This window comes from Rhagoletis pomonella, unplaced genomic scaffold (assembly GCF_013731165.1).
Source record: "Rhagoletis pomonella isolate Grant_MI unplaced genomic scaffold, Rhpom_1.0 Rhpom_scaffold_00013, whole genome shotgun sequence".
NCBI classification, from domain to species: Eukaryota; Metazoa; Arthropoda; class Insecta; order Diptera; family Tephritidae; genus Rhagoletis; species Rhagoletis pomonella.
The window spans coordinates 7,183,951-7,195,481 of NW_023458567.1; the positions used below are offsets into that span (position 1 = coordinate 7,183,951).

Below are 11,531 nucleotides of genomic sequence, written 5' to 3' on the forward strand. Positions count from 1 at the left end.
ATTTTTCTTTGCCCCAATCACGAAAAACATTTTTTTTTTTTTGATTTTTCAATAGAAGTTTGCTGTGTGTACTGTACCAATCGTGTGAATACAAAAAAAAATTTCGTCCCAATTTTTTTTATTTTGTACCATAGCCCAATATAAAAATGTACAAATGTACCAATCGTGTGATACTGCCTTAAAAGTACAAAAATTATGGTTTGAATTGGAAATCGAAATTTTGATGATTTTTTGTTTTTTGTTTATATTTTTAATTTTTTAAACAAAATTATATACATATATATTAGAAACTTCTCTTTGTTAAACCTAATTATTTAAAATTTCCTGAAAAGCCTAGAATTTTTTTTTGAACATTACTACTTTTTTTAGCTTCAAGAAAAAATAGCTACATATATCCTTCTGTATGACAAGTAGACTATTCTAAAACTCAAATTATAAGAATGGTTCAATAAATTAAGAGTTTATCATGAATAAAAAAAATGTTACACGCTTTCATTGACATGACATGAGGAATACTTTATATTATGGAGACAATTACAGCTCTCTGAAAAGTTTATTGCTCTCACAAAATTTTTATAATTTTATAAGGTCTTAAAGTTGTGGACTCTCAGGCCGAACGCGGTGATACTACTTATGCCTAAAAAGACAATAATTTCAAATTACATAGCTGAATGAATACTTTTATCCAGGGACCGAACATAACAGTTATTGATGACAACTATCATGGAAAAATTAACTATGAAGTAAATGTTCTTCAACTAAGTAATACATACCAATCGATTTCTTTTTTCGCCGAGACTCAAATTTTAAAATAAACTTTTCTTTGCAATTTTTATGCAAAATTAAAAAAAAATACAATTATTTCTTATTTTTTATATGATAAATTCAAAATAACAATTATTTTTAATTTTCATATTATATGTCTTAGATAACAGTTATTGAAGACTTTTATTTATAAAAGTCATCAATAAAAATCAGTCAGTGACTTTTACTTTTAAAAGTCATCAATATAAATCAGTCACCGACTTTTATTTTTTAAATCATTCGTATAAAAGTCATTAACATTTTTCGCTGTTAAGAAGGTGTTGGGAAACAAAAGTTTAGTACGACTTATACAAATGATTTTTATAAGTATGATTTAAAAAATAAAGGCCAGTAACTGATTTTTATTTCCGAATTTTATAAATCAAAGTCTTCGATAACTATTATCTAAGACATATAATTCAAAAATCAAACATAACTGTTATTTGCAGATTATTTAGATAAAAATCAAAAATAATTGTTATTTTGGATTTATAAAATAAAAGTCAGAAATAACGATTATTTAAGGAGTAATTAAATAAAAGTCAAAAAATAATTGTTAAAGAGCGATTTTTTTAATAAAAGTTGTAACTGATACGGTCCTTGCTTTTATCTACTAATGCTTCTGCGCCCCTTAAATGCTTTGATTTTTAACCAATAATAATATCATTTATGACTAGCATTTCATTTTATTGCAATATTTATTAATGCTCGTAATATGTTCAATTTTTCAAAAAATATTTTCGTTCTACGCTTATTTTTACTACAATTAAATTATAGCTTTTCACAATCGCCGCTGATCCTAGACAGACAGTTTTTCGCACTACAACTGACTGCCCACTACAAATCCTCCTTCCACATTTCAGCAGCAGTGTTCCGTGAAGCTGCTACTTCGCCATCTTCTATTTTTTTGCTAACTTGATGCAACTTGCCACTGCACCTACGACTACTACATATACGAACATACATACTATGTATATGTGTGCATACATATGTATATGCGAAATACACACTCGCTTGACCATTAATGCAGGAATTTACGATGGCAATAGATGAAGTTTCAATGTTTTGCCAAGATATAAAATTTTCCAACACTGAACTGAGTTTATTGCTGATTGGTTGTTGTTGGTCTCCTTGCGCCTGTTATAGCCTGCTTGCAAAAGTTTTATGTGCTATTTTTTCCGTTGGCTGGTTTATGGCCTGAGTGGGCGTTGTAAATGTTCATTCTAACGGTGGAATTTCGTTTGCAGCGTTTTAACTGGAAAATTGGCGTTGGTTATTTGAGTAAAAGCAGATTTAAGGAATTTGTGGTAAAAAAGTGAAACAAATTAAAAAAGAAGTTAAAAAATATATGTAAACGGAAAGAAGAAGAAATTTTAAATGGAATTTGTAAATTTAATGACTTTAATCTTAACACTTTTGGGTAGAAAAAGTGCTTTAAAATTATGATAAAAAATTTAATTACTCGATAGAGAATCCATTGATTTTTATAATAATGCTCTTTAGAACCATGGAAACAAAATTAAAAAAAACGATCAGAAAAAAAATATTGCTTCTCAAATGAATTTGAAAAATGTAAAAGTACGTGCGACAAAATCAAAAGATTATAAATTTTCTACTAAAAAATTCTAACATTTATAATATGGAAGAATCTTGCATGCTAATTATTAAACTAAATGGATAATCAAAGGCATACATTTTTGTAAAAGAAAAAATTAAAACCCACGTTTAAAGACAAATACACTTTTCTACCCAAAATTTTCCCTTGAAAAGCATGTGCTTTCCAAATTTTAAAATTTCTTAAAACTCCCTTTGTTTAGATTTTTATATATATTTCTAAAACATTTTTTATTAGATAGACATTTTTCAAATACATTTTTTTTCTTCAAAAATTGAATATTCGAAGATTAAACATTCTAAATAAAATAAAATAAAGGTTTCAAAATATTTAAGAAAAATCCACCAAAAGAGAAAATTTATTTGTAGACGGTAGATAATATTTATTATATATATTACAATTGGTTAAATCCGTTTTAGTTAACTTCCATCTTAATACATTGTGTAGAATTTTTCTCAATGGTTAAAAAAAAAAACAAGTTGAAAATTAGTTTATGAAAAAAATAAATTTTTGGAATGTTTTCTTTTTTAATATTCCACAGAGAAGTATTAAAATCAGTTTTACACATAATTTGTTTTTTTTTTTAAGCTCAAGCTTCAACCTACGGGGTTGAAGGTAGTTTTCAAAGCTTTTGACTACCAATTTTTAATTTTTGTCTCAAAGTTATGATTAAAATTATTCAATTTTAAAAAACCCCAATTCCGTTTTTTTCACATAACAATTTATTAATGAACTCAGCTTTTTGAGCTTCGAAAGCTTTTGTCTTCAACTTTCTTTACATGTTTCAAATAATAAAATTTCAGCTGTAAGCTACGAATGGCGTAAACAAATAAAAACTGACAGAAAAAATTAAAAATATTGAGCTTAAAAAGCTCACGAGTTGCACTATGAGCTTGTAGCCATAAATACTCTATAAACTGGTTTCGGTTTTCATCAATGTATGAAGTTTCAGTAAACTAATTAATTTTTTAATCAAACTTTTCATTTAGGAACTTAAACTTTTCATTTGGGAATGGAAACAATCTCGTTTACTAAGAAAGCCCCAGAAACGCTTTCAGAAAATTTAATTCCTTTCGGAAAAGTTTTTCATCTCCTTATTTCAGTGGAAATAAAATGATCGTTTTATGTACTTGATCGAACGCCGTATTTGTGGAAGCTTTTTTTGGATTAAATTATAAAAATACAATTCAGGACGATCAGAGTACTTCTGTCATGTGTCTGTCGAAATCTTTTACGACAAATATGTATCCCAGGAGAGAAGCTTTCCTAAGCTCTCTGTTAGATTTATTTGGGCACTCCCCGAGCAAAAGCTCTCTCTGATCGCCACTTGTATAACTCAAATGCAAAACGCGCGGGTCTTTGAAGTTGAAAACTCTGATTAAAACGGTGAAAGGCAGCGACTTGCTTGGGTGTAAAGCTTTTTATGGCTTTCAGTGTAAAAAATCTAGTTAAAGTCCAATGTTTAAGGGACATAGTTCTAAATCAGCGATGATCAAAGAGAGATTTTACTCTGCACTCGCCTAAACCAATTGTATAGAAAGCTTAAAAGAGCTTTGTCAGCGTAAAAGCTCTATCTGGCCACCACGAACTTTCAACTAGAAATTCATTCAGATTTTGTTAACTTTCTCCAAACTTTAGTGAGGTCATTTCCAACGCCAATGTATGCCATTACATTCCCGCACAACCTTTCCAACCATTCTAGCTTCTCTTATGCCCTCCTCCCCTTTCACATAGCATAAGCACAGCTGTTCCGCACTCCTCATTGTCATTGCCATTTTAAGCTCGCCAATTCATGTTCTCTCGTTACTACCACAGATCGCTACAGTTGCAAAACAAATTGTTACAATATGCCACATGTTGTTGCACATTCACCAATACGTTCATTACTAACCTTGCATTCCGCTACTCAATCAGCAGTCTCTTGTATGTACCACACAAGCCACGGCTTTTTGCAATCGAAAACCAACTGATTTTGTGGCCTCCGCGTCCGTTGTTGCCGTTTCTTTTCTTGCGGTTATTTGTGCCGTTATCTGGCATGACTTCACCGCCGCACAAGATTGTTGTCAATGAATGCGGAAAGTGTATGGAGCGCAGCAGCAACAGGCGGTACAGCTGAGCGACGGGAAATCTAAATCAAGTTGGTAATCAAACGGACTGGAAATTGTAATAAAACTGTAAATTAAGAAAGGAGGAAAGAAAGAGAAGACCACCGGTGATAATTTCTGAGTTGTAATTTTTTCGCGTCGTTGTTGTCATGTAGCATTGTCTTAGGCAATGTGATGTGATATGATGAGTGATGTAAAGTAGGCTGTGAAGTAGAAGAAAGGTTTTCTTTTTCTCTTCTCTTTAGACTAGCATAGACATTTATACCCAAAAAAAATATATAAAAAAAAAAAATTTGCACATTCTTTGCATATCTCTTCAAGCATAGCAGCGTTCTTTAAGTTCATTCGAGCATAAAAATCAAAATACACTTCAAACTCCCAGCAATTCTGGCCAGCTTCTAGCTGGAGAGAAGCTTTACCAACTCTGAGAGTGATGAAGTAAATTACGTTTAAGAATTCAGCCGAATGTGTATTTTTTTTTTGAGCATTCGAAAGCACGAACAGTCACGTGAAAGCTTTTAATATATAAATTTTAACTAAGTCGAAAAAGCTTTTTATGAAGTCACATTAATAGCCCAATTCTGTATCGGCGACAAAAATTTTTTTACTCACAAATTTTAACTTTTTCATATACTTTCCCGTAAAAAATACTGTGACAAGAATTTGTCACTGATACAGAATAGAGCCGTGAAGCTTTCCCCGTATCAATTTTATTAAGTCCAACAAATCTTGCTTTTGAAACAGAGCTTTTCGTTGGTCGAAAGCTTTTTCTAAGGTTACTTGAAAACTCTTTCCAATTAAAAAGTTAAATTAATTCAAACAAATATCCCCTTTTTTCAGAACCGAAATGGTGCCACTTTATGATCGAAAACACACGTGAAAGTTTTCTACATGAAATTTTATTAAATCAAACAAATCTGTTCGAAACCTCAGCATAAATTAAATCAAACAAATGTAAACCTTTAATGCCAGGCTACTCTACTGTCGAATGTACCGTTTAAGCTCACTCAAAATTTAATTTAAATTTAAAATTAAATGTATTCACTAATTTTGCTTGTCCAGTTTTAGCTTCCTCTTACCAAGCACCGACATCAATACTGACTTTTACGCATTTTCTTTTCCTTTCAGATGCGATTACTACACCGTCAGTATCATCCAACCATGTCCAGTCGGTCGACGTCCTCCCCTTCATCATTGACGGCCAACATACGCTTTGCGCTCGTCCTCTGCCTAGCCGTCGTCGTGCTGCTACCCAGCCCCGCCGCCGCGCGCATGGCTTTCGAAAAGCTCACAGACTACGATTTCGCTGGCACCACATACTACAGCGTCAAGAATCTGTCGCTGTACGAGTGTCAGGGCTGGTGTCGCGAGGAGGCCGATTGCCAGGCGGCCGCTTTCAGTTTTGTCGTCAATCCGCTGTCACCCTCACAGGAGACACACTGCCAGCTGCAGAACGATTCGTCAGCACACAACCCCTCAGCGGCGCCGCAACGCTCCGCCAACATGTACTACATGGTAAAATTGCAGCTGCGCAGCGAGAATGTCTGCCATCGGCCGTGGGCGTTCGAGCGTGTGCCCAATAAGGTTATACGTGGTCTGGATAATGCGCTCATCTACACCAGCACCAAGGAGGCCTGCTTGTCGGCGTGTTTGAATGAGAAACGTTTCGTTTGTCGATCGGTCGAATACGATTACAATAACATGAAATGTGTATTGAGCGACTCGGATCGTCGCAGCTCGGGTCAATTTGTGCAGCTGGTCGATGCGCAAGGCACAGATTACTTTGAGAATTTATGCTTGAAGCCAGCGCAGGCGTGCAAAAACAATCGCTCGTTTGCAGTGGCACGTGTGGGTGTGTCGGAAGAGAAGGTCGCCCAATATGTGGGACTCCACTACTACACGGACAAGGAATTGCAGGTCACTTCGGAGTCCGCATGCCGGTTGGCTTGTGAAATCGAAACGGAATTCTTGTGTCGTTCCTTTTTGTATCTCGGTCAACCGCAGGGCTCACAGTACAACTGCCGTTTGTTCCACTTGGATCACAAGACACTGCCAGATGGTCCTTCGACTTATCTGAATCACGAACGTCCACTAATAGATCACGGTGAACCGATAGGACAGTACTTTGAGAATGCTTGCGAGAAGACGAACTCACCACCTGGTACTTTGGACAAACTGGACACGCTGCCCGTGAGTCTGGACACCACCGAAGATCCGAACTTGACCAACATTACCAGGACTGATGTGAATTGCGATAAAACAGGCACCTGCTATGATGGTAAGTAGAAGGAAGGGAAACGAGGTGTAAGGAAATTCTACGAATGTAGCTAAGAGTACAAAACGCTGAACGAAAAGCATACTAAAGGCGAACTCTTGCTCAAAATCCGTTTGAATCTGTATGCTCTACACTACTTAGTAGGCTTTCCGGCGGTTCGGCATACTATATCTCTTTATCTTTTACTTTACAGTTTCCGTTCACTGCAAGGATACCCGCATTGCCGTTCAAGTCCGCACCAATAAACCCTTCAATGGCCGCATCTATGCTCTGGGACGCTCTGAGACTTGCAATATTGATGTCATCAACTCTGATGCCTTCCGTTTGGATCTGACCATGGCTGGACAGGACTGTAATACGCAAAGTGTAGTGAGTATAGCATGCCAACTAGTTTTTCTAGCCGTAAACTAGGTCCCTTAGAGACTACCGAATATCAGACATTAATCTGTCTCTATGGAACAAGTTTATCAAAGAAGTAATAAGGCAGTCTGCTGTCAAAGGGCTTACTAAAAGCCCACACTGCCCTATCATGAAGTCACCTGATTCTTTTTTTAGTGCCTTTCTTTTAGACAAGCTTTTTGAGGATAACGTCGGAAACGATGTCAGTCTTGCCGAAAGAAGGCAATTGAACAACCAATTTTTTCAGACATCTCCTAAGAAGTCTTTCTGTACAAAATCAAGGTCAACGTTTGACTTTACGTAGATATCTGAGAGCATCCTCTGACATAATCCTTTTCTACGAAAGCCTCTTGATGATCCTATCCATTCGAAGAGCCTCCATCTTAACTTCGATTAACGGAATTTATTCTCCCAAAGTTGGCAAATCTTCTCTTACTAAACGCCTTTTCCGAGCCGAGATGCTTAAACACTGAACCAGAAACTAAAACTAACTCATCCCTCTATAAGTAAAGAATCGAAGAAGCCTATTTCTTTAGAATTCTTTTGGTTAGACAAGTTGAGCATGGGAGGCCCGTTCTTGTACTCAGAATGACTTTATACAACCCCATCTGCCCCTAATACTATTAGTGCTCTGAATATCAACACCTGTAAGGCTCGGTGGATTCTCAAGGGGACCTCATAGTACCTTTGTCTTACCAGGTAGAGAGGCCTGGTGAGCTTAGAACGTTATATCGCTGGAATTTCTTCCGCCAAAAAGGTTCTGACCCTCAATCTTTTCCATTCCTATTCTCAGACCGGCGTCTACTCGAATACAGTAGTTCTCCAGCACCACAGCGTTGTGATGACCAAAGCCGATAAGATCTACAAGGTGAAATGCACCTACGACATGAGCTCGAAGAACATCACCTTCGGCATGATGCCAATACGCGATCCTGAAATGATACACATCAACTCATCGCCTGAAGCACCACCGCCAAGAATTCGCATACTCGATACACGCCAGCGTGAAGTGGAGACTGTACGCATTGGTGATCGCCTCAACTTCCGCATCGAAATACCTGAAGACAGTAAGCGAAAAGTCTACCAATACCGTACGCTTGGGCAAAACTCAACTAATGTTTGTTCTTTTTCTTTTTCTTTTCACTCCATTTGATGTTGCTCAAGCTCCCTACGGTATCTTTGCTCGGTCCTGCGTCGCCATGGCCAAGGATGCACGCACCAGCTTCAAGATCATCGATGACGATGGCTGTCCCACCGATCCGACAATCTTCCCCGGCTTCACCGCCGACGGCAATGCACTGCAATCGACCTATGAAGCTTTCCGTTTCACCGAGAGTTACGGCGTCATCTTCCAGTGCAATGTCAAATACTGTTTGGGTCCGTGCGAGCCAGCCGTGTGCGAATGGAATATGGAGTCGTTTGAATCGCTGGGCAGAAGACGTCGCCGACGCGCTGTGGACAGGTGAGTGAGAGGGGGATTGGTGGTGCTGAGCGTTCATTTATTTATCTCTTTCTCTCTTCCACCAGCAATGAGACCAAGGAAACCGATGATGATATGAACATTTCACAGGAGATTCTAGTCTTGGACTTTGGCGATGAGAAACGTGAATTCTTCAAGGCGGATCCAAGCACAGACTTTGCCAAAGGTAACTGGTGCTTTTTTTAGCTTTCGAAGTTTTTGCGCTTCTAAGAAAACATTCATACATACTCTCTTGTCTGCTTCTCTTTTCCATTCTCTGCTCGACTCTGTAGATAAGACTGTCACCATTATTGAGCCCTGTCCGACGAAGACTTCCGTGCTGGCGCTGGCCGTCACTTGTGCGCTCATGATTTTGCTCTACATTTCGACGTTGTTCTGTTATTACATGAAAAAATGGATGCAACCTCACAAAATTGTAGCATAAAACTTACGCGAGAAACATACACACAAACACTTACATTACATTTCCATACAAGAAACAACAAAAATTAAATGTAACACAGGGGTATTGGACTAAAACAGCAAAGTAATTTAATTTTATGGGTTAAATAGTATGACAATTCAAAAAAATATTTCAAAGAAAACCAACATCTAAATTTATATAAAAGAGCAGGAAAGTTAGTAACTTAAGCATAAGTTTAAAGATATAAGTAACAAATGATAATGCATTTCATAATGTTAAGCTTAGCAAGAGTCTAAAAAAAGCTAAAAAGCTGCATGCCCCAAAAGCTGTCAACGTGAGCTTAAAAGCTACAAAGCTTTGAATTATTATTTTGTTTTGGAGGGGTAATACCAGTATATTGGCTTGCAAATAATTTGTGCATTAATAAGTTATAAACTATATTTGTAGATTTAGTTAAATCATATGAAAGCTCGTATACATAAAAGCTCATTGGGGGAGCTTTTTTTAAGTTTAGTCTTAATTTTTTAATTTTATTTTCTATAAAACTATTAACTAACAAATATTTGGTGACCGAATTGAGCGTGCTTTCGAAGCTTTTTCGAGAGCTTGTTAAGTATTCAGAGAAAGTTTGCGATTAATTAAAACAGAAAAGAGGTTTTTTAACTTTAAGAATTCAACACTTTTAAAGTCAGAAGTTCTTCATAGCTTTTTTGGAAGTTTTAAGCATAAAAAGCTTTTTTAAAAGCATAGAAAACTTGCAATTGTCGGAGTTGAGACGAAAGTTTTCAGCTATACAATAACTAGCTGTGAAAAAGGGGCCTTGGGAGCTTTTGGAAGTTTAGAGCTTTAAGAGCTTATATTGAATTAAGCTTAAATATATTTTAAACGATTTTTTTACAGCTCTTTTGCTCAAAAAGACGGACGTTGATGTGGATCAAAATGCTTTGCTTATTAATCGAAAGCTAGGCATGGAAAACATTCTATCGAAAGCTTGCGAAAAATTTCGTTCTAAAAAAGTAACACCACTTTAGAAGCAGAAGAGCTTTGCCTTCTTTATATATCAAGAAGTCATTTTTTAAGTGGACTTTTCAAAGCTTAAAAAATCCTCGACATTTCTTCTGAAAATCGCTAGTTAGAACATTTGAAGGCTTAGAGGTGAGCTCCCAAAAAAGCACTAGCAGGATACTTTCAAGCGAAAGTTGAAACACCTGTTCAAAAATGTCACTAAATTTATTTAGTTGAAGATTTAAGTAAAATTTAAAAAATACAGAGAAACGACTTGCTTGCACTTAATTAAAATATCCTAAAATTCACAAGCTCTAATGAAAGCTTGAGTGAAAGCTCTCATTAAAAATACGTACATGCTTCAGAGAATGCTTCAGCAAAATTTTAAATGAATAGTGTTCACTTTTTTCAGGGAAAGCCCTAATGAAAGCTCAAAAGTACAGATTGAATTCCACCACAGTGCAAGCTCAAGTGAAAACGCCTTTTCCAATACTAAAAACTAAACAGCTACTTCTTTACTTAACAAAAATTTAGTTTTTATCTAAAGCTTAACTTTTTAGCAAACAAGGCACACTTTCTATGAGGTTCCGAAATGTATTTCTTGCTTAAGAAATGTACGCTCGCAAGCATGAACATTTGGAATCTACGTATAGAGATTGTGCTTTAACTAAAAATGGATAAAAATATATTTATTTAATTTTAAATTTTTATGCAGACTTTATCCTTATAACTTTTACTATTTATTTAAATGTATTTTATATTTAACTTATTTATATTTTTAAAAGCTTAATTAAAAAAAACACGAACCTACTTATTAAATGAAAACTGTGCTTAATTATAAAATTCATATTGCATTTATCAAGCGAAAAAATACTTTATTTAATAAATTTAGCAAATTTTAAAATTTAAATGACAAAGATTTTAAATATGTATAAAAATATATGCATAAAAAGCATAAAAGCAATTACACTTCCAAATTAATACTTTTACTTAAAAACTAGTTATTTGTGCATTATCGCCAATTTTTTCTGCTCAAAATATTGTAAATAAGTTTATGAAAAACCCCCAAATGGCAATATAAATTTTACCATAAGATAATTATTCAAAAAAAAAGTAAAACCATAAAGCAGTGAAAAAATTAAGCTAAACTGTTGGTGAGCATTTAGTAACTCATATGGACACATACATGAATACATTCACACACCAACACTCACTGGCGCAAAAGCTGCCTTATAAACATACATACATACATACTTCAAGACATAAAAACAATCTTAAAGTAAATAGTAGTTCTTATTAAACTTTTATAAAGCGAAAATGAAACTGTAGTAGGCGAAGCTAATTTTGAAAAATAAAGTATAAATCTTTATAAAAAAATTTTAATTAAAGTAGTTTTACTGTATAGTAGTCAAATGAGTTTTGCTCTAAAGCAGCGCACAGCTTCT

General features: G+C 35.1%; 1 protein-coding gene across 2 annotated transcripts in view; it reads left to right on the top strand.

Moving 5' to 3' along the window:
- LOC118748682 overlaps positions 1–10,797 on the top strand; it is an 83,566-nt gene extending 72,769 nt beyond the window's left edge. For both annotated transcript variants that reach the window (XM_036483279.1, XM_036483280.1), the window contains 6 exons: positions 5,653–6,802; positions 6,993–7,168; positions 7,992–8,265; positions 8,363–8,660; positions 8,726–8,844; positions 8,951–10,797. In XM_036483279.1, coding sequence (XP_036339172.1) covers positions 5,653–6,802; positions 6,993–7,168; positions 7,992–8,265; positions 8,363–8,660; positions 8,726–8,844; positions 8,951–9,102 — 2,169 coding nt within the window. In that variant the 3' untranslated portion in view covers positions 9,103–10,797. The remainder of the gene's footprint in view (positions 1–5,652; positions 6,803–6,992; positions 7,169–7,991; positions 8,266–8,362; positions 8,661–8,725; positions 8,845–8,950) is intronic.
- Positions 10,798–11,531: the final 734 nt, after the last annotated feature.